General features: G+C 49.1%; 1 protein-coding gene across 1 annotated transcript; it reads right to left on the bottom strand.

Annotated features, from left to right (window-relative positions):
- Positions 1-18474: 18474 nt before the first annotated feature.
- Positions 18475-23530, bottom strand: LOC109739906 (sugar transporter ERD6-like 4). Its single transcript, XM_020298980.4, has 17 exons — positions 22997-23530; positions 22832-22921; positions 22603-22662; positions 22460-22525; positions 21679-21744; positions 21501-21576; positions 21291-21355; positions 21123-21215; positions 20844-20924; positions 20682-20766; positions 20331-20377; positions 20170-20232; positions 20034-20093; positions 19848-19913; positions 19705-19764; positions 19091-19205; positions 18475-18998 (listed from the first exon to the last, which is right to left on the bottom strand). Exons 1-17 carry the CDS (start codon positions 23291-23293, stop codon positions 18886-18888), a joined length of 1503 nt encoding a protein of 500 aa, XP_020154569.1. The 5' UTR covers positions 23294-23530; the 3' UTR covers positions 18475-18885.
- Between the last annotated feature and the right edge of the window lie 588 nt (positions 23531-24118).

A 24118-nucleotide genomic window follows, 5' to 3' on the forward strand; every position in this document is an offset into this window, starting at 1 on the left:
GCTGGATAGCGGTCGATGTGTGGAGTAATAGTAGTAGATGCAGGCAGGAGTTGGTCTACTAATCTTGGACATGATGCCTATGTAATGATCATTGTCTGGATATCGTCATAATTATTTGAGGTTCTATCAATTGCCCAACAGTAATTTGTTTACCCACCGTTTGCTATCTTCCTTGAGAGAAGCCATTAGTGAAATCTACGGCCCCCGGGTCTTCTTTCTCATTTATTTGCTTTGCGATCTATTTTATTTGCACTTTTTTTTCAGATCTATTAAACCAAAAATACAAAAATACTTTGCTGCACTTTATTTTATTTGAGACCTATTTATTCAATCTATTACAACTTTCTTCCGTCCATGCACCGTTTCTGGCGCCGTTACCCGAAAGGGATTGACAACCCCTTTAACACGTCGGGTTGTGAGTGGTTGTTATTTGTGTGCAGGGGCTGTTTACGTTGTGTTGCTTGGTTCTCCTACTGGTTCGATAACCTTGGTTTCATTTCTGAGAGAAATACCTACCGCCGCTGTGCTGCATCATCCCTTCCTCTTTGGGGAAATACCGATGTAGCTTCAAGCGACATCATCGTCCCACGGATCTTTGCTTTCATTCCGGTCGGGGAACAGGATCCTATTGTGCAACTTCTTTAGGAGCATGTGCTCCATATGTGGTATCTTCTTCAACTTCTCGTCATTGATGTTGGCGGTTTCGATGAGGATGCATCCTAGTTGATTGCCCCAGCACGAGCGCGCTTCCTCTGGCGCCGTTGGCTCTAATTTCTTGGGGTGAATCTCCATGACCACAATTTGTCTGATGCCGAACTCGTTTGGTCTTCATGTCCTCTTCTACTTCGGTGCTTTACCGGCTATGGCGGCATCATTGCCGGTCTCGGGGGTGGTGTTGGTGCCAGTGTCGGTGTCGGGGTTGGTGCCACCGCCCCCACCCTGCACCCGCAACTGGTGTTCATCCATGTAATCGAAATAATGATTTGCTGCCACGACCGGGTCTTCTTCGAGGCGACCAGAACCCATGCTTCGGCGTGGCTAGACATGTTTCCGATTCAACAATTGTAAACAAAAGATATGGTGAAGAGAAAAGGGGGCCTATATTTGGTCGGAATGTTGTTTCATTCCCCTTCCGGAAAATCCGGGGCACTCCATATGTCCTAGTTTCTAGCACAAGTCATGGAGAAAAATCAAGGAAATTTTCGGCATGACCTTTGCTAAAAAGTGGACATATGGAGTGCCTGAAAATTGCCGGAACAGAAATGAATCAACATTCCGGCAAAACTTAGGCCACTCGGATATTCTTCGACGATTGTCCATTCAACAAGGGAGGAAACATGCTTACTGAACATATCCAAACGAAGCATGGATTTGATGGTATCATCAAGAGAACATGGCAACATTGAAGGAAATATTCCCTAGAGGCAATAATAAAGTTGTTATTTATATTTCCTTATATCATGATAAATGTTTATTATTCATGCTAGAATTGTATTAACCGCAAACTTAGTACATGTGTGAATACATAAACAAACAGTGTGTCACTAGTATGCATCTACTTGACTAGCTCGTTGAATCAAAGATGGTTAAGTTTCCTAGCTATAGACATGAGTTGTCATTTGATTAACGGGATCACATCATTAGAGAATGATGTGATTGACTTGACCCATTCCGTTAGCTTAGCACTTGATCGTTTAGTATGTTGCTATTGCTTTCTTCATGACTTATACATGTTCCTATGACTATGAGATTATGCAACTCCTGAATACCGGAGGAACACTTTTTGTGCTACAAAACGTCACAACGTAACTGGGTGATTATAAAGGTGCTCTACAGGTGTCTCCGATGGTACTTGTTGAGTTGGCATAGATCGAGATTAGGATTTGTCACTCCGATTGTCGGAGAGGTATCTGTGGGCCCTCTCGGTAATGCACATCACTATAAGCCTTGCAAGCAATGTGACTAATGAGTTAGTTGCGGGATGATGCATTACGGAACGAGTAAAGAGACTTGCCGGTAACAAGATTGAACTAGGTATTGAGATACCGACGATCAAATATCGGGCAATTAACATACCGATGACAAAGGGAACAACGTATGTTGTTATGCGGTTTGACCGATAAAGATCTTCGTAGAATATTTGGGAGCCAATATGAACATCCAGGTTCCGCTATTGGTTATTGACCGGAGACATGTCTCGGTCATGTCTACATAGTTCTCGAACCCGTAGGGTCCGCACGCTTAACATTCGGTGACGATTGGTATTATGAGTTTATGTGTTTTGATGTACTGAAGATAGTTTCGAGTCCCGGATGTGATCACGGACATGACGAGGAGTCTCAAAATGGTCGAGACATAAAGATTGATATATTGGATGACTATATTCGGACACCGGATGAGTTCTGGGGTTCACCGGATAATTATCGGAGTGCCGGGGGGTTATCGGAACCCTCGGGGGAACTAATGGGCCAACATGGGCCTTGTGAGAGAGAGAGGAGGGGCCATAGGGCTGCCCCCCCTTGAGAGTCCGAATTGGACAAGGAGGGGGCGGCGCCCCCTCTTTCCCTCCCTCTCTCCCTAGCTCTCCTTCCTTCCCCCTTCCTCCTCCGAGTTGGACTAGGAAAGGGGGAGTCCTACTCCTACTAGGAGGAGGACTCCTCCCCTCCTTGGCGCACCCCAAGGGCCGGCCGGCCTCCCCCCTTGTTCCTTTATATACGGGGGCAGGGGGGCACCCTAGAACACATAAGTTGATCATTGATCGCTTAGCCATGTGCGGTGCCCCCCTCCACCATAATCCACCTCAGTCATATCGTTGCAGTGGTTAGGCGAAGCCCTGCGCCGGTAGCTTCATTATCACCGTCATCACGCCGTCGTGCTGACGAAGCTCTCCCTCGACACTCTGCTGGATCGTGAGTTCGTGGGACGTCACCGAGCTGAACGTCTGCAGATCGCGGAGGTGCCGTACTTTCGGTACTAGGATCGGTCGATCGTGAAGACGTACGACTACATCAACCGCGTTGTCATAACGCTTCCGCTTACGGTCTACGAGAGTACGTGGACAACACTCTCCCCTCTCGTTGCTATGCATCACTGTGATCTTGCGTGTGCGTAGGAATTTTTTTGAAATACTACGTTCCCCAACAAACATCATATAACATATTTCCAGGACTTAGCAAATTAACCAAGTGATAAAAACAACAACATTGTATAGGCTACTTTGCATGCTTGTGCTAGTCACCACAGCGCATATCATGCAACTAAAACATCATCTAGGGTTTTATATACCCTGAACTAAATTTCCCTACACAAATTTGCTAAATTGCCCTAAACTAAATTTGCTAAATTGCCCTAAACTAAATTTGCTACTATTTTTTTCCTAAATGATCTCTCTCTCTCTCTCTCTCTCTCTCTTTCTGCTACTGCCCTAAACAAAAATTTGCTACTGTTTTTTAGTTTACTGCAATTTGTTATTGTTTTTTATTTAAAGGTATTTTATATACCCTAAACTAAATTTCCCTAAACAAATTTGCTAAATTGCACTAAACTAAATTGCTCTCTCTCTCTCTCTCTCTGCTACATCTCCTAGGGTTCATACATCCAACTGCTAGCTAGGATAGGATTCATATTAGAGAGAGAGCAGAGAGTAGAGAGAGCGCAGAGAGAGAGGATGGCAGGGGAGAGGAGAGGGAGAGGCTTACGGGGCGGCGACGAGGTTGAGGGCGGGGGAGAGGGCGGCAGGGGAGAGGGCGGCGGCGGCGAGGTCGAGGGCAGGGGAGAGGGCGGTGGCGGCGAGGTCGAGGGCGGGCCCGCGCGGTGACGGCGGGGTCGAGGGAGGGCTTGGGCGAGGGCCGGCGGCGAGCAGGGGCGACGGCGGGCAGGGGCGACGACCGGCAACTGAGTGGGGGGAGAGGTGGAGGAGAGGGGGGAATGACTTGGTGAAATTTTGAGCTCGCGCGTCGGAGGGTTAACTCAAAGTAGCAGTAGCGCTGGATTGGAAACCAGCGCTATAGATAACTTAGCTATAGCGCTAGTTCCCAATCCAGTGCTACTGCTAAATATTCCAATCTTTATTTTTTAATTATAAAATAGAAATAGCAGTAGCGCTAGTTTAGGATCCAGCGCTATATAGCGCTGGTTCCTTATCCAGTGGTACTGCTAACTATTCCAATTTTTATTTTTATTTTCCTTTTATTATTTTCCTTTTCTAGTTTTTAGTTTTCTTTTATTTTTATTATTTTCCTTTTTTCTGTTTACTTTTCTTTTTTCTTTTGTATTGCTTTCTCCCTTTTGTTTTTATTTTATTTGTTTTGTCCCGACGATGACGGCGTCTCCCTCCCAACTGCGCGAATATCACCAGAACCATGCATATATATGGTGGTAATTGAACGGGATATGATGTATACATCATTTGACCGACAACGGTTACTTAAGTGCGTACACAAAATAGATACACATATGATGGTTTCTCAGCTGCGTCGGCAACGTTTCACATTGAGCTTCTTCCCTTTCTTATTCATTGTCGAATAATTGAGCCCCTCATTGTGACTTTTTCGTCACCATGGAGTACGATCTTTCTTAGGTAATGTAGTATTGATTACCTAACAATTTCTTGAATGACTAAATTGCGCCTAGAAACTTCAAAGGTTTATATGAGGTATGTGTTAAGTTATTGGCATTTTTATTTTGCACTAGTCATATTATAAGACAAAAAAAGTTACACAACATAGTAGAAAAAAGAGAGCAAGATTTGACATTTGCGGTGAAGAAACTGACCAGGGTTTTAGCGCACCTCAACACATTAACAAACCGCAGCCCCGTTTGGAACAGAGGAATTTCATGGGAATGGGATCCTATAGGCATTGTTTTGTGCTGCCCTTTGAATTAAGATTTACAAGACATGCTTCCAATTTCTGCGGTTTCCATATTTTTGTATTTTTCTTATCCCCGATTCCAAACAGGCGCCGACCAATTAGGATGTCGTATGGGAAAAAATATGTGAAAATATATTCTTTTCTTTAGAGAGAAATAAACAGTTATTCCGGATGACACTTATGGCAAGTTCAACACGGATCACCAAATGGACGACGCCAAATTTCCGAGGACAGCGCGTTGGTTCCAACCATCCAACCCTAGACACCAAACCAAACGTCCATGCTATTTCACAAGGAACGCACACCAGCACCGGCGAAATTGAAGCAAAGTTCAATATAATACAACCAAACGACAAAATTTACACAAGTTCAACCTAAACTTAAACTAATACTAATTTAAACAAGGCGAGGTACCGGTGTAGGGGTGACCTCCTCGGTCACCAGCACCTCCATTGCTGTCCGTGCCACTGTCCAAGCAGTCGTCGTCCGATCTGGAGCACGTGGTCGTTGATATGAGCTTCCCTACTCCTTCTCATGCGGGATCAACATGTAGCCGTGCTGGATATCCCTCACAATGAAGTGTATTTAGCAATGTCAATCTGGATATTCATTGAGGGCAAAATCCTCATGTGCGGCCTTTAGCAGATAGTGGTGATCTCTCTTTTTTTTTTGCGATTAATGGTGATCCATCTCCTCCCCCGCAAAGAGGGCAGCCCTGGGGAAGGCAAGCACTGCCCTAAAAGGAAAAACGGTACTCCCTCTGTCTAGGTGTATAAGTCATCTTGTGAAAACTAAATAATTCAAAAATACTTAGGCGCGGTGTATTAACTCTCGCCTTGTTTATTGATTTTTGACATAAATAAAGGAAAAAACCAATAAGAGATGTGTGGCGTGTATTCTTTCAATGATTTGAGACTATCAAACTCGACATGTAATGATCAGTTCATTGCATACGATGCTATTAATTAGCAAATAAACATGAAATTCTCTCTTTTTCCTTTGGTCTTGATTGCGATGCACAACCTAAAATGACTTATATAACTGGACGGGGGTGATTACACGCGTGTGTCACTGGGCATGATATGCAGTTACGACGATCCTGCGCGTGGGTAGTGGGCAAGGCGAGCACTGCCCTTCATCACAGCCTGACTGACTCGGAAAGCGACCGCGTGCAGCTTCGGCCGGCCGGCCGGCGACGTCATGCATGCGCATACGGTGGCCTGCGCGCGTACTTGGCGCGTCGTGTCGAGCAGGCGGAGGCGCCGGCCGCCCGGAGCCCTGCATCTGCATGCCCACCGGTGGGCGGTGGCTACGGGCGCAGTACGCACGAGCCGACTGAGTCGGCCCGATGAATGTCCGTGCGCTCGCACGTACCTGGATTGCTCGCGACCGATCAATGGCACGTGGAACAGTGGCGTGCTCGAAGAAGATTAAAGGGACGTACGTGGTACATCCATGAGACGTCGCCATACCAACGTGCACCTAGTACGTACGTACGTACGCGCCGCTACAAAGTCGTGTTGGTACGTGCATGATGCACCTAGACTAGACGCTGCTGTACTACGCATCCCATAACTGAACCACTGTGGTGCTGTACTACTCATCCCTTAACTGAACCACTGTGCTGCGGTCGTGCCTGCCTGCTCGTCGGGCCGGCCGGTGTACATATCACATGATAAAAAGTGTTGGCAGTTCATGTGTGTCGACTCGTAGTTGGTCAATGAAATGGCTGATTGTGTGATTAGCTATTACTCCCTCAGTCCCAAAATAATTGACTCAAGTTTATACTTACTTTGTAATATTTATTAAAGTTAGTATAAAGTTTAGTCACTTATTTTGAGACGGAGTGAGTATTTACCTAGTTGTTAGCAAATTTCCAACCAAATGACTGGCGCTCATTTTTTTCTTTTTTTTACGGGAGAAGGAAGGCTGCTGCGGTCGTATGATTAAAAAACAAATGGAGTACAGGAAGCATCAAAAGGAAGAAAAGACCGAAGGTGCAAACCAGATGAAAATGAGTGTATGCAGGAGCGGCGAAAGTATACAGGAAAGAGACTGGAAACAGATTACAGCCAACCTTGCATCTACGCTGTCTGAAGACCGTATGTACACCTGCTGCTTTGCTCTCTTTCTCCGTTTTTTCGTGGGTGTAGATTATGAGAATTGCACGATATATTGATTGGGGTGCTGGTGCACGCATATATAATACAAGGGAAGACCTCTACCTCAACTATACAAGACTAGGAGGTGGCCACAACTCCCAATACACGTGCAGTACAAAATACATACTCAACACCCCCTCCCCCCCCCCCCCCCCCGGCAGTCGAAGCGTCGCCGGAGACTGGACCGAAACTCCTCGAAGACGGGAGTAGGCAATCCCTTAGTCATCACATCAGCAAACTGTTGCGTCGTCGGCACGTGGAGAACCCGAACACGGCCAAGGGCAACTTGCTCACGCACGAAGTGAATATCGAGCTCAATATGTTTCGTTCATCGATGGTGCACCGGGTTGGCGGAGAGGTAGACCGCGCTGACGTTATCGCAGTAGACAAGAGTAGCCTTGTGAACATCACAAAGCAACTCCTGGAGCAGCTGACGTATCCAAGAGCACTCGGCCACGGCGCGATACTCTGCCTCGGCGCTGGAGCGGGAGACCGTGGGCTGCCGCTTCGATGACCAAGAGATCAACGAGGGCCCAAGGTAGACGCAGTAGCCTGACGTAGAGCGTCGCGTGTCGGGGCAGCCAGCCCAGTCAGCATCCGAGTAGGCCACGAGGTCGGTGGAGGCGGAGGCCGTCAGGGTGAGTCCCAAGGACATGGTGCCGCGTATGTAACGGAGAATACGCTTCACCAGAGTCCAGTGAGAGTCACGCAGTGCGTGCATATGGAGGCACACCTGCTGAACAGCGTACTGCAGGTCGGGGCGAGTCAGCGTCAAGTACTGTAAAGCACCGACAATAGAGCGATATAACGCTCCATCGGACGCGAGAGACCCCTCCAGAGCAGAGACCTTCGCCTTCGTGTCGACAGGGGTGGGCGCCGGCTTGCAGTTAAGCATACCGGCACGCTCAAGGAGCTCGTGGGCGTACTTCTGCTGATGCAGAAAGAAACCGTCAGCCCGGCGGATCACCTCGATGCCGAGAAAGTAGTGCAGGGGCCCCAAGTCCTTGAGGGCAAACTCATCACGAAGATGAGCAGTCAGCTGCTGAAGGAGATCGGGGGTGAACGCCGTGAGGATGATGTCGTCGACGTAGAGCAGCAGATATGCAGTGTCAGCTCCCTGATGATACACAAAGAGTGAGGCATCGGAGCGAGTGGACCGAAAGCCCAGAGACTGCAGGAAGGCTGCGATACGCTGGTACCAAGCCCGAGGCGCCTGCTTCAACCCGTACAGAGAGCCGGAGAGCAAGCACACGAAGTCGGGGTGCTCGGCGTCGACGAAACCCGTAGGCTGCTCACAGAACACCTGCTCGGCGAGATGACCGTGCAAGAAGGCGTTGGAAATATCCAACTGATGCACAGGCCAGGCGCGCGAGACGGCCAGCTGAAGGACGGCGCGGATCGTGCCCGGTTTCACAACCGGGGCGAAGGTGTCGGTGAAGTCCACGCCCGCGCGCTGCCGAAAACCACGAACCACCCATCGAGCCTTGTAGCGCTCGAGAGAACCGTCCGGGCGAGTCTTGTGGCGAAACACCCACTTGCCAGAGATGATGTTGGCACGGAGGGGTCGCGGAACAAGTTGCCACGTGCGGTTGCGCTGTAAGGCGTCGAACTCCTCCTGCATCGCAGCTAGCCAGTGGGGATCCCGAAGGGCAGCGCGAGCGGAGGTGGGGACGGATGATGGCGTCGACGTCGAGGCGGCGCACACATACTCGTTGGCGGAGTAGCGCGTGCTAGGCCGAAGCACACCTGCTCGGGCACGGGTAGTCACGCCAAGTGGCGGGGCAGTAGGGCCGGCGGGTGCCGCGGTAGCAGGGTCCGCGTCGGTGGGGGACGCGGCGGCGGGGGCACCCGGTGCGGCGGCGGCGGCCGAGCCGACGGCGGAAGAGGCGACGGGCGAGGGTGACGTCGAGCCCGTCGCAGGGTGGGTGGACGGGGTGCCGGGCTCAACCTCGTATGAGGGAGACGGGGACCCAGGGGGCCGCTCGGACTCGACCTCGGGGGAGGGAGTCACGAAGCCAGGTGGTGGCGACAGAGGGCGTCGTGCCGGGGTGGGCGCCGGGGGCTGCCGCCGCGCATCGCTCCATGAAGGGGGCGCGGGGGCCGGCGCCGAAGGGGCCGAAGCCGGAGGAACCTGAAAAAAAGGGAACACCGTCTTGACAAAGTACACATGCCTCGAGGTGTACACACGATGAGTAACAGGATCATAGCACCGGTAACCTTTGGTGTTAGGAGGGTAGCCAAGGAAGACGCATGGGACAGATCGTGGTGCGAGCTTGTGTGGCATGGTGGATGCGGTGCTAGGATAACAGAGACATCCGAAGATGCGGAGACCATCATAGGACGGTGGTGTGCCGAAGAGAAGGTGGTGAGGGGCGTAGTTCCACCGAGGGCGACACGGACGAATGTTAACTAAGAGAGTGGCGGTAGCAAGGGCATTGGGCCAAAACCGAGCGGGCACGTTAGAGTGAAAGAGTAACGTGCGAACGCAGTCATTAAGAGTGCGGAGAATGCGCTCGGCGCGGCCGTTCTGCTGGGAAGTGTAGGGGCAAGCCAGACGGAAGGTGGTGCCGTGAGAGGCGAGAAGTGTGCGAAAAGCGACGTTGTCAAACTCTTTTCCATTATCAGTTTGGAGTGCGAGTATGGGGCGACCGAACTGGGTGGTGACATAGGAATAAAAGACGATGAGCGTGGCTAAAGCATCGGATTTACGATGAAGGGGAAAAGTCCACACATAATGAGAATAATCATCTAAAATCACCAAGTAGTATAGATAGCCCGTGTTACTCGCGACGGGAGATGTCCAAACATCACTATGAAGTAATTGAAACGGAAAAGTGGAAACGGAAGAAGACGCACTAAAGGGAAGACGACCGTGCTTGCCTAAGCGACAAGCCTCACAAGAGTGCTCGTCGAGCTTATCACATGAGAAAGAGAAACTCCTAAGAATTTGACGTAAGACAGTGTGGTTGGGGTGACCCAAGCGAGCGTGCCAAAGGTCAACGCCGGCGGCAAGGGCGACGGGTGTGGATGTGGAGGCGCCGGCGTGCACGGGGTAGAGCTCATCGGGACTGTCACAGCGGTGAAGGACCATCCGGGTAAGGGCGTCTTTCACAGAAAAGCCAACACCGTCAAATTCAATAGTAAGTGGGTTCTCACGAGTAAGACGACGAACGGAAACTAGGTTCGTGACTAAATCAGGTGAAACAAGAACATTAGACATAGTGATGGGTGTGGAGGTGGAGGGAAAGCTAGTGCTACCGATATGAGTAATAGGTAAGGAGGAGCCGTTGCCGACGGTGATACGAGTGGGTGTGTGAACGGGAGTGGAGGAGGTTAGGTTACCGGGATGAGCTGCCATGTGCGCAGTAGCACCTTAGTCCATGTACCAGTCGCCTCCACCGACAGAGCTACTCGACGACGGCGCGGGGTGCTGGGCGGCGAGGAGGGTGGGGTCCCGTGCCACAGGTACCGGCGGCGGCGGAAGGCCCCCGTAGGGCGGCGCCGGGACGGGCGGGCCATAACCACCGAGAGGCAGCGGCGGAAGGCCCCCGTAGGGCGGCGCCGGGACGGGCGGGCCATAACCACCGAGAGGCAGCGACGCAAGGAGGGCGCCGTAGCCGGCGCTAGTCGGCTGGAAGGGCGCGCCGATGGGCGCATGGTGGCCAGCGGGGAGAGCCGGCTGATAGTGCGGTGCCCCCCCCCCCCCGGCGTCCTGGGCCTGCTGCTGCAGGCGGCGGCGACCTCCGCCACGCCGGTTGCGTCGGCCCCCTCTCCCTTGCGGGTGCTGCGGGGGAGGCGCTGGTGGCGACAACGGGTAACACCCGGTGGGTGCGGGAGGACGCGACTGGATCGGCGCGGCCGGTGGAGCGGTTCCACCGCAGATGGTGAAGTAGCTCGGAGAGTCCATGGAAGACGTTAGAAGCGGCGGGAGGAGGAAGTGCACGGCGGCGGCGGCGCGCGCGGAGAGGCGCTGCGCGGCGGCGGCGGCGGCGGTGGGGAGCGACGGTGGCGGCGGCGCGAGCGGAGAGGCGCTGCACGGCAGCGGCGGCAGTGGGGAGCGGCGGCGGCGCGAAGACGCAGCGGCGGCGACGAGAAGGGACGCAGCAGCGCAGCTTCACGAGATGGCAACGCGCGCGGCTGGAGTTTGGAGCAATGGATCGGGGCTAGCTACGTGCAAGTGTGGATTGGGGCTTGCTACGTGCAAGAGATGGATCGAGGCTAGCTAGCTACGCGCGCGGCTGGCGGCGTTGCGATGGATCGGCTGCTAGCGATGCACGCGGGTGGGAGTTGGAGCGGCGGCCGGTGCGGGAGCGCGGGCGGCGGCGGCTGGGTGGCGGCGGCGGCGGCGGCGGCCGGCGTGGAGGTGACGTGCGGCGGCAGCGACAGCAGTGTGAAAGCGAGAACGAAACCTAAAAAACTGATACCATGTAGATTATGAGAATTGCACGATATATTGATTGGGTGCTGGTGCACGCATATATAATACAAGGGAAGGCCTATACCTCAACTCCAATACACATGCAGTATAAAATACATACTCAACAGTGGGCATCGGCAGGCTTTCCCTTTCGGAGATGCGTGGAGTCACTCCACGCATCGAATCCATCATAAACCATGTATAAGTACTCCTCCTACTGCCATACTACAGTACATGCATGCACTCGCATGTGCGTACATCGAGGTGCTCGTGTACGTACGTCGATCACAAGAACACAACGGATATGTGTGGAAATGCATACATGTAGCTTTCTTCCCTTGCTTTCCATCTCCTCGAGTCAAAGAAGGGAAAGAGACGAGGCAAAGAGGCCAGAGGCAGCTTAGGCGTGTACCGATTGATCGATGCAGTGCGTGCATCGGTGATCACGCAAACTTGTCCATGACCTTGGCCTTGGGTAGAGCTGATATTTGAGAGGAAATAGCAAAGCGCCCAAGAGCATCTACAGCCTACGGTCTCAAACCCGTCTCATACTCCCAGACGAACAGAGAGGTCAGTGACCGATCACAAAAAAAATAGATCCAGACAAGCGTCACAAACGGGCCTCAAACCGGGCTAACCGGCACCCCTCATATCCAGCCTAAATGTAGGGCGAATATGGGGGTGCCCGGACGCGTCCGTGCACGTCCGCCACGTCGGACCCAGCCCACGTTGGCTCACTCGACCCCACATATATTCCTCCTCATCCGCTCCCTAGACGAAACCCTATCCACTTCACTTCACTCCCCTTCACCATCCAAGCTCCCGTCCGGCGATCTCAGGCATAGCGGGCAGCGGATCCGGCGACGAGCGGTACATATCCATCGAGTGGGGTGTTGTCCCGTGCGGTTTGGAGGTGTCAATGGGCGTCCACATTGCATGATGCCGCTCCCGGGAGGACAACGCCCAATCGACGGTGGGATCTGTCCAGCGCGAGTCCATTGCGTCATCGCATCGAGCGCTCGGATCCTCCGGTGCTGGATCATCGCGGTCCTCTCGAGAACCTTCCAATATCCCTTTCCCCATCACTGGTCCGCCAGAGTATGAGTTCTACGAGAACCGTTGTGCCCGCCGTGGGAAGGAGAGGACGAGGGTCGCCGAGGCCTGACTTGTTACCGAGATGGCGGTGGCGGCGCGGGCTGCCGCAGAGGAGGAAGCCATCCGCACCCACACTGTAAAGAAGCGGTAGTGGAGAAACACGTGCGCCCTCGCCCGAGAGCTGAATCGGGCAGTCCATGCCATGGCTGCCCGCAGATCCCTTTGTCTTCCTCATGTCCGGCAGCCCAATCACCGGACTGCCGAGAGTCCCGGAGGTATATGCTTCAGCGCAAAGGATGGCTCGCTTCCCCACCGCTCATCGGAGTGGAACCCCCGACTGATGATTCAGCGGGAGGCGAAGGCGGTGCCTATGCTTCCGTGGAGGCCGTGTGGGAACGACGGAGAGGTCCTTGCAAGAGAAGAATCGGGCAAGACACGGGCTGTGTACGCCGGCGTTTCCTCGGCGTTAGCCTTCATGGGACCCAAGTAGCAGCGGCCTCCCGTGTTCTATTTCTCCTCGATGATGGCGGCAGATGCGGAGGCCATGGCCACCGACTTGTCACTCTCCGCGCATCCGGCTTCTGTCTCTGCCTGCATAGCGTGGGCGCAGGCGCGGGCGCAAGCACGGGAGACGCGGTCGCAGACACTAGAGCGCGCGCGCACACACACGGGAGGCGCGGTCGCACGCGGCGTCGTCGACGGAAGCGACGACGCCCATGCCGCCATGCTCCTCGCCGTGCCGATGTGGAGCAACTCGGCACTCCTCATCGAGCTGGCCTGGAGCTGCGAGTTGCTGAACTACGCGTCGGCTTGGGGGGGCAACCGGCTCCGTCGTGCTAGGTGAGGGAGGTGCAGGGGCGAGCTGTCTAGCTCGTATGGCGGGCTACCCAGCTGGCTTGTACGCCATAGAACTGCTCTTCGGAAGCCATCGGAAAAGTGGAGAAAATGGTGAAGGAGGAGATGGAGGAGCGGCGGAGGGGTGCGATTCTTGCCCGACGCCTGGCCTCATCTAAATAGAGGGCGGACGGGCAAAGCTTGGCCGGCGTTTGCGTTTAATGTCGGCTTGCTTGTGAACGGACGTGTGGCCGGAGTAGGTTTATCGGCTTCCACACGGGTTTAATGGAGGCGTATGAATGCGGCGAGGAGGCATGTTCAGCCGGGCGTGCAGCGCGCGGCGACCTCAGCCGGCGCGCCGCTTCAATGGCGGAGGCAGTGGGAGGTTGCGACCGCCCTGAGCCGCCTTCAATGCGGAGTGGCGCGCTCTACAGCGGCATGAATGCGGGCAGATGGCGCCAGGCGGGATGCACGAGCGGGAGTGGGGGGTGTTTTTTGGTAGGCCGGGACGGTCAGAATTGGGCTTGGGATCGGTCCGGACTCCCGCAAACCTCCCCAGTTTTGTCTCTAGTTTGTGGAAGAAATCACGTCTGGACCGCTCCGCGAACCGATAGAAGATTGTGTTGGATGGCTTTCGTGGTCCGGACTAGGGGTGCAGAGCGGCGCCCGATCCGCCCCGCTTCGTAGGCAAAATAGATTTAAGTTAGTTATAATTAGATTTAGTTCAATTTGAACTAATCCTCCATTTATGCGGGATGCCCGCTTGCATTCCTAGTCCGGACGGTTGCAGGAGATTTGAGGGTCGGCATTGAAGATGCTCTTAGAAGGAGAACAAGGAATAAATACATCGGATCAGATAAGAAATAATACTCCTTATGTTTTAGATTTGATCACATTCTAGATTTTGCATAACATCCATATGTGATTAGACATTTGTAACTTGGAACTGTTTTGACCGTTATTTCGAGCTTAGAGCATCTACACCCGTGGACACTAAATCGACGCTCTCAAACTTCTCACTAAAGACGGCATTGAAGTAGTGCGTAGGCCGAGAAAGCCGCCCGCGCCACGTCTCAGTCACCGCGCCTAGTCAATGCCAAGATGTGGTTGGACGGGATGGGACAACTATCTACTGTAGTCAAACCAATTTCCTATCATTCATCCTTTCGACATTAAAAGGCGTGTTGGCCGAAAACCCCACTCCGGTGCTCAAATTGAAATAGCCCGCCGCTTGGCCTAGCCGGCACCTGCTTTTTAAACGAGGCCTCGTCCGGCCGGCACCACACGACGTATGCTTCCAATCCACTTCCGTGTAGGTTGGAAAAAAAAGCTCGAAGCTCGTGAGTCACTCGAGATCGATTTGTATTTTTGCTCGACTCGAAAAGAAATGAAGTGAGTATGAACACTCTATGTAGCTAGATCGAGAAATGAACTGATCTTGAGTCAACACCGGCTCTGTCGATAGCCCGAGATCATATAATTATATTACTTAATTTTGATATATATTAAAGATAAATGGGACGATTTATTACCATATGGATAGTCAAAAATAATTTATTACCATACACGTTGTGTTTGATTTTCTCAATTTTACCTACTGTACCAAACATGAAAAGTAAATTAACACTAGAGAAAATTTAGCCCCACTATGGTATGTGATCACCATGTGTTAAATATCATGTTATCTATACCAATATAAAAAGACCCAAAGAGGCAGATCCAATTAATCTCGGTTATCAAATCATGTAAATCCAACGACCTAGACTACTTCAATGTCGAGCGCTCAACACGTTTAGCGTGCAGTTAATTTCATGCCAAATATGGTGCTAATTGCATAATACTCCCTCCGTTCTTAAATATTTGTCTTTCTAAAGATTTCAACAAGTGACTACATATGGAGCAAAACGAGTGAATCTACACTCTAAAGTATGTCTACATACATCCGTATGTGGTAGTCCATTTGAAATCTCTAAAAAGACAAATATTTGGGAACAGAGGGAGTAATACGCAAATAATATTCTACTTAATATCCACATGCACTTAATATACATTCAAATTAACGTGCATTGCACGTACACATTGACTAGTTTTAGCAAAAGTTTGAAAGCAGACGCATCTACATTTTTTTCTCTTGCTACTAGTTCTTCCACGATCTCTTTTATTAAGTCTGTGGTTTAGAAATAATATTATATAACGGTTTTTATATTGTGTTGTGATCTATCTTATTTTCAAATTGTCTTAAATTATTAAATCATATTATTTAGCTCGAAACTAGCTCGAGATCGACTCGAGATTGTTACAAGCTGAGCACGAGCCATGTTCTACGGCTCGACCATGAGCTTCGCTTGGTTTGAGCTCGCTCGAATTTTTGTACAAATTGAGCTGAACCTGATCCAACTCACTCAAACTCGACTCGTTTGCAGCCCTACTTCCGAGCACCACCTCCGTCATGACTGCAAGCTCTGGAGCAATGTGGAAGAGTCTCTTGACGGAGCAAAATCACAAGGTGGCCAGCCTTGTGGCTGGCTCGCAGGTCTATCATGCACGGCGGATACATGCACGCTTGCCAATGAGCTCACTAGAGGTGAGCGGCGACGACCTGACGATGGAGGAAGCCTCCGACGATGAGCCGGTGCCCCTGCTTGCGCTGCTCCATGTCGGCCTCGCTATGGAGCAAGCACATGCGCACTTCGACGCCGTCATGGCGGAGGAGGAGCAAGTGTCGTAGTCAGTGTCGGCATTCCGGCTGACGCACTAGGAGCATCTCTAAATCCTCGCCCTCCTCGTGCACCACCGACTATCGGAGGGCCAAATCTACGGCGACTTTGCGAGCATGGAGGCTGTGGCGGTGAGAATCCGAACTTCGTGGAGGAGTAGCGGGCGCTCTACGAGACCGCGTGCAACACTCGCGAGGCGGCGTTGGACGCGTAGGCGGTCGCGAATAGAAAAGATGGCATGCACCCATTTGGCGTTGCTACGACAACGAGGTCGGTCTGTCCACGTCCATCACCGACCTCACCTCCACTGGCGACGGCCAAGGCATGGACTCCAACGAGAAAGAGTAGGGCATGGAAGACAGTTGCGCCTCGTGTCCCATGGGGACCAGTCCATGTCCTAAATTCTACTCTTCCTCACCGGCGACCACACCTTCCCGGGGGCTCCCGGGGCTCACGGCTACCACATGGACATGGAGGGGAACAACAAGGACTTGGTGGGCGAGCGCCGGGGAAGATTTAGACTAGGTTAGCTTTCAAACTCTTTTGTTTCATGAAATCAGTCAAAAATGTAATGAATATGGTCCGGTTTAAAAGGAAATTATCCGATTTGCATGAAAGTCGTTCTATTTGTTCAAATCTAGTTTGAAACGTATGCGGACGCGATTGGATGGCCGACTCTCATATCACTGTCACGGATGTGCCCGGACACGTCGGCGGACGGATACAGTGTCCGTTTAGCGGTCTGCGCTGGAGATGCCCTTGCCCCATTTGCCCTATTGCTCATACCTCGTAGCACTCGAGTGTAACATTAAACAGAGATAATAGCAGCATAAACAATAATCCATCAAAAAATATAAATGGCCTTTTTAGGCCTAGGAATTCTATAAGATAGGATTCCCGAAGAAGAAAAAATCTTTAAGACCTCTTGGTTTGCAGGGTTAGAATCATATTCCTATATATAGGATTGGCACTGATGCTTTACAGTCTAAAATGAAAAGAAAACATTAGGTCAAATCTAATAAAATAAATTGTAGTTTGAACCAAATGACATTCTTTTTTCTTCTTATTTTTGTGTTCTCAATATTTATAAGATTTGTGATATATGCCATCTCAGTTTCTACATTTTTCTCATATCTATGGTACTCCTGTCCTATGAATCAAAGACGGTCCAAGGCCCGTCTTGCATATGCAAGACAAACAACTAATTGTCTTGTGTTTTGCATTATGTTTTGCGTATGTAATCCTTCTATTAGTTTGTTTTTTCAGTTTTTGATATATTTTTTTCATATCAGTGTTTTGGATGGGCCTTAGATTTTCGTCCTCTGAGATAACATTGGTGTCTAATATGATCTTATATACTTAAATAGTTGATCCCACTAATTTTAATTCTTTGCACTTGCCACTATGCCAGCTCGTCAAGCCACCATGCACAAATGACCCCAAAAAAAGTTTTGCCAAATAAAAACTGACGAGCAGTACAATAATTTAGTACAATAAATTCTTTGTATTTTAGTTTAAATTCTCATATTATTAATCCAAATAGTAATGTTGTTTCGCACAACTAAATCTCACGGAAATAATTCCCACAGCCAGTGACGCGTCTAGTGAGTGTCTACAAGGGAGTAATGGACTCCTTCCGTTTCTGGTTACTCCGTATATAAAAGTGCTTGAAGTCAAACTATGCAAAGTTTAACAAAATTCATATTAAAACCATCAACATCTATAATACTAAAGCTATATAATCTGAAAATTAATTCCATGATGCATCTGATGATATTGATTTTATATTCTGAGTGTTAATATTTTTTCTACAAAGTTGGTCAAACATATACGACGTGACACATGTGGTGAGCACTCCAAACTATATTTGAAAAAAAAAAGGAATGGTCAAACACATGAAATTTGACTTTTGAATTTTTTTTATTTACAGACTTAAAAAATGGAGGGAGCATAATCTCTACTGGTTAGGAGCATAGGTTAGTGCAAGGCTGCTAGCTATACTGGTGCTGGGGATCTGAAGCGTGCCTACTGCCTAGTCAGTCTTGGGCCTCTTGGCGAGGGAGTAGGCAAGCACAGAGGATCGTGGAGGGTCTGAGTGACCTTGAGAGAAGCGAGATATGCTCCTGCTGATCCTCCGCTGTTTCCTTGACCCTCTGTCGGCATCAGCAGGAGACCTGTGCCGGCAGTCTTGCCCTCTGTCGGCATCAACCTCCAACGGTATACTGCATGACTACAGTACAGTACAGTATGGGCAAAGATATGTGTCTTAAGCACAAGGAGACGGCCCAAATGTACAGCTGACGGCACAACATTTCTTTTTCTCCTCAACAAGACTTTCAGGCAATAGTTTCTGGGAACCAGAATGCACACTACAGCCATACCCATAATGCAGCACACTGAAACTAGCTCAAAATTTATTGTTTGACATTACATCTGAATTATTCCTTTGGCCACAGCTGCTGCTGTATATATGAAACCCAATGTACTGACCACCAAATTGCTCTTCTACTGACTGCACACTCCCCTGACTGACTGACTGCCTGCAAAAGGGGCTGGGTGACCTGTCTGTCCCTTGCTACATTCCACCCCTCCCCCATTCTATTGCGCATACACAAATGGTACACTGATAGTACACTATTACACAAACACATGATACAAATATCCCTCCTGCAAAAAACACGGCTGCGCGACTACCTGATCCAGGCCCCGAGGCCTGACCCGAAACAGCCATCATGTAGCACAACGCCCGCCTGCCTGCCTGTCTACCCTACGCGCCGTGGTTCCGGGCTTCAGCGGAACGAGAACGCGATCTCTTCCAGGGTCCTTCCCTTGGTCTCCGGCACACACAGGCACACGAAGAGGAGGGTGCCCATGGACACCGCGGCGTATATAGCAAAGGTTCCTGCTCGAAACCAGATGGATGGTACGTGGTAAGACACGGCGTCATAAAAGAGGTAGCAAGGAACTGGGACAGAGAGGGAGGAATGGACTGACCTCCGTTGCTCCAGTTTAGCATCAAGCTCGCGGTCATCGTGATGAGCCACGACGTCATCCAGTTTGCAAGGGTGGCGGTGCTTCCGGCAAGGCTCTTGATGTTAACAGGAAGAATCTGAAGGGACACAAGGTGGACGACACATTATTATATTTCTAGATATGTTCAGTGTGAAGTTTGCTCTAGGTAAGTTGTCACTGTCACTTGCAACTACAGATATGAAACACAAAGCAACCACTGCAGTTTTTGGTGATAGTGCAGCTAAAGCTAAAAGCAGTAGTTGCAGTCTTTAGTGATAGGTACAGCTACGGTCAGTGTAATCTTGGCTACATTACAAAAAATGCAGTTTCCTGTATGTCTTGAAGCAGCAGCTGGTCGACGAAACCACAAGAGCGACTGCAACTGCAGCGTTTCACTCCATTTCATAGGTAAAAAGCTGTGTTCGTAGGACGGCTCATTGATAAAGAAAAAGAGAGGCTATAGATGATATTCACAGACAGGAACAGAAGTGGCAAATGATAGTGGCAACAACTACTGAGATAAAATCAGATAGATGTGAGTGTAATTATTGAACTTGAGGCTCTAGATATTTGCAGCGAGGAGGAGCAGACTATACCTCAGACATTATAATCCATGGGATGGCTCCCATGCCAAGGGAAAATGCAAGCACAAATGCCTGCAGTAGCAAAAGGCAAGGCATTAAACCTGCTCACTCTGACCAATAAAACAGAGACGTATATAGACAGAACTGAAACTAACCACAAGTCCAGCCAGTGAAAGCATACTCATCACAAAGTGTAAATGAGAAGCTTCCTCTATGTTGTCCTGTTTCAGAATTGACACTAAAATGTATCAGAGGGAAACTCAGGTAGTACTGATTGATCTAGATTAGACAATTGTACAGCAAACCATTACATATGCAATTAACATTTTAAGTGGAGTTACCTTCACAAAAAATGACACAGAAACAACGAGAAGACTGATTGTCATCCCTGTAGCAGAGATCTGGAAAGTAAAAGAAATTAATCAATGCAAATCATATTTTCGTCTTAAAAAAAACTTGTCTTGTGATGTAACTAACAATGAGAAGTAGCCGTCGACCAGCTTTGTCAGTCAACCAGGTTGTTATTCCAGTAGCAACCACCTAACAATGAAAAGATCCCAATAAGTACGCAAATACCAAACCCACAATCCCACAAAGTTCATAGGCACAATGTGGATGTAACGATAAGATGAATATACCTGAACAGCCCCCAAACCACATGTTGCTAGATTACTATTTTTAAGACCTGTTTAGGAAAAGAACTTTGTAAGATATCAGAGATGACATACAAGCTATTGCTACTGCTGACGTATTAAGGCTCAGTACTGCGATATGAGCTTCCTGCGAGTACAAATCACATACAAACAGGGCAGCATCACATTTTTCAAGTGTTCCGAATATCCCAATCAAACTGCTATGGATGTGCAGCATGCTTACTAACTTTTGAATTTACCATTTAGTTCAATTGCACGTTCACAGTATGCTGTAGAGTTATTAAATGTGTGAGGAAAACTATTACCCACAAGCATGCTTAATAAGCAGAGCCTCACCAGCAGCTTTGAAGATACTTGCAGCATAGAAGAAAATGCCGTTGACACCACTTAGTTGCTGAAGTATAAGGAGACCAATTCCTATCTAAACAAGTGAAAACCAGTAAGCAAATAGAGGAACATTGATGTGTTAAAGCAAAATATTTAATGCAAATTACCAACCATAAGAGGAACACTATATCTCTTGTGTTTGATCTCTGCAAATCGTATGGTTGTCCTCCTCCTAGATGAGGCAACTGATCTCTGTGTTAGCAAAATGTAAAAAAAAAAAAGGTTTACATTCCCTCATATATTACTTAAAAGAAAAATGTTTTCAGACCCTCATATATTACTTAAAAGAAAAATATTTTCAGGTGTAGCATAAAGCATAAAGTTGCCAGCAATGTGTACATTGCATATGACATGATTGCAACAAAATTGATCCCTGTTACTACATGTTACCTTTATTTCATTTACTTCTGCTGAGATATCAGTTTCAAATCCGCGCAGGACCTGCAGCGAAGATTCAAAATCTTCTATCTTTCCCATTTTTGCCTGGTCCAACAGTTGCTCTGTTAGATGCTTATGTTAATGTCAGCAAAAAATAATGCAACAGATCAGGTCACTTACCAGCCACCTTGGTGATTCAGGGATGAAGAACAGCCCAGGTATCAGGATTGAGCAAGGTAAAATGCCTTAGAAATGTGAATGTAACATAAATGAGTTAGGATAATATTCTGTATCAACCAATCTATTAATTTAGCAAAGCTGATTTAGAGGAGCAGGACATCTTATCATAGTAAACAAACACATGAACACAAACTAGTTTGTCCATCTTACCAAGAACAGAAAGAATTCTCCAGGGAACAAACATGCCTAATGTGTAGGCAAGCAATATACCGATTGTAACAGAGAGCTGCGTAAGAAATTATGGACAGGGTTAAAACTTGAAGACAAATGGTCAGACCAGAAGACAGACTACACTAAATCAAATGCTATTGTTTATACAAGTGCTGACCTGATTGACCGAACCAAGAGCTCCTCTCATGTTTTGTGGAGCAATTTCTGCTATATAAACTGGCACCTGACAACATGAAACGAAATTTTCAGACAGAAAGTAATGTCAGGCATGAAAATATCCAAGTGGATGCAGCTAGAGTGCCCCTAAAGTATAAGATATTGTTCATCAGTGAACACCCAATCCAATAAACTTCAGAACAATCAGTATGCACGAGTTCGAATGATATCTAGATATGCTATTTTAATGCAAAGTAGCGCTGAAGTTCAATAGCATTCATGAAAATCCCCAACTTCAATACCCAGCAAAAAGAGAGGTTCTAAGTCAAAAAAACCACAACTCAGCTGCACAGCTGTAAGTCCACACAGAATATCAGCTTCTTCAGTTCCTCCTATAGGCTAATTAAGTTGATTTTGATCAAGAAAAGAGTTTGATGTTTTCATCCTTTTCTGTACAGAGACTGAACAGACAGAGAAGCTACTTTGATGATAAATACTGTTGGATTATGATTAGGCCAGGGGAAGCTACCATATCATAGGCCATACCAACAGGCAACAGCGCATCTTTACGCCCTTGATGTCCCAGAATAGGAAATACAACTGCTGTTTACACTTGGTATTTGGTTAAGCTTAAATACAGTCTACTCTCCCATGTGTTGGGACTTGGAACTTGGGAGCTGGGACTTAAGAACCAGTTGCCGAAGACAGCAAACGAATTATCAATTCATGTTTGGACTATGGAGTGAATTTGTTTACAAGGTTAGGAGCAGAAGGATACAGACCGTGTAGGATATCACACCGACCCCAAATCCTTCCAGCAAACGGCCCATGAACAAGAATGAGGAATCCTGCACAGAACAATTCAGAAGTAAGTTAAACTGACGAGCATCCCTACAAATAACAGTGGTGAATTAAGCAATCTTACATTTGCAAATGATATTGCAAGCCACCCAATGATGTTCGGGATCGCGGCGATCATCAGAGACTGCAGCAGGAATACATTAGAGAGCATCGTCAGTCAGTGAGTGCTCGACTGAATCCAGTTCCATCGGAAAATCCCAGGAGCAGATCCGAGAATCCAATACTCCGTACATCTAACAGTACAATTGTCGGTCACAGGAGCAGACAGAGGTCAAAGGGAACTGAAACCTCACCCCTTTACGGCCGATGTACTCGGCGATCTGGCCACTGGCAATGGCGCCCACCATGGCCCCGACGTTGGACAGGGATCCGAATAAAGAGAACTGCAAGCAAAGAGACGGCATAAAGCAAAGGCCATGGAGGCAAGAAGCGTAATAAGACTATAAGAGGAGAAGAACCTCGGAGAGGGTGAGGCCGAGGTCGGCCATGATGGCGTCCTGGGTGGGCGAGGAGTAGCCGCAGGTGAAGCCGAACTGGATGGGGCCGAGCGCGACGATGAGGGTGCAGAGCAGGGCGGAGATGGAGCTGTCGCGGAGGCCGTAGGCGGAGGAGCCGAGGCGGTCCATGGCGCCGCCGCCGGCCGCGGACATCCTGTACCAGCTGCCCGTGTGCAGGAAGGGCTTGCGCAGGTCGGACGCCGAGGACGACCGGCCCCCGCTGCCGTCCTCCCCGCCGCTCTCGTCCCGGAAGCTCATCGCGCCGCCGCCGCCGCGCGGGCTCGGATCGGATTGGCTCGCTCGCTCGCTTCCGTGCGTGGCACGATTCGCGGGCGTGATTGGGGGGATGGGGAGGACAAAGGAGCGAGCTTTGTGGACGGAGGATGGACAGTGTCGCTGTGTTTTCTCCTCCGGTTTTCCTTCCGTGTGCGTGTGAGATCTGACGGACGCACGACGGTGAGCTGGAGACAAGAGAGAGAGAGAGAGACGCGTACCTTTCCACCTGTTTGGCCCTTTCCTCCTGCTATTATTGTGAATCTAAAATTCCAAAAAAATTCTGACCGTCGAATGCTCACGTGTGGGATCCCATGGGAGCATGTACAAATCAGTGTGATACAATTTTGTTTTAGTTTTCTATATGGGGCCCATCTTTCTACTAGTAAATATGTACAGGCAATTGCATGTTGATATTACGTACCTCAAATGAATGTATCTAGCGCTAAAATAGTACTAGATACATCGACAAGTAATTCCAGACGGTGATAGTATTATATTAATTACATGAAAATGTTAGGTGGATATTATGTGCGCATTAATTATGTGATTAACACTAATGTTGAATATTTGGTATGGTTTAATTGCATGCTAAAAAATGGAGTAATCTAGGTCATTGGATTGACCTGGTTTGCTGGTCAAGATCATTTGGATCACTGGATTACTAGGTAGGACTAGTAAAATGCCCGTGCGTTGCCACGGGCTTTTGAAATATTTTTGTTGAGAACATAATGCATGTTTATTTTTTACATATAGAGATTTTTGCTGAATTTATGTAAACATGACGCATGTCAAATTTCACATGTAGAG

The sequence above is a fragment of the Aegilops tauschii genome, chromosome 1 (assembly GCF_002575655.3).
Source record: "Aegilops tauschii subsp. strangulata cultivar AL8/78 chromosome 1, Aet v6.0, whole genome shotgun sequence".
NCBI lineage: Eukaryota > Viridiplantae > Streptophyta > Magnoliopsida > Poales > Poaceae > Aegilops > Aegilops tauschii.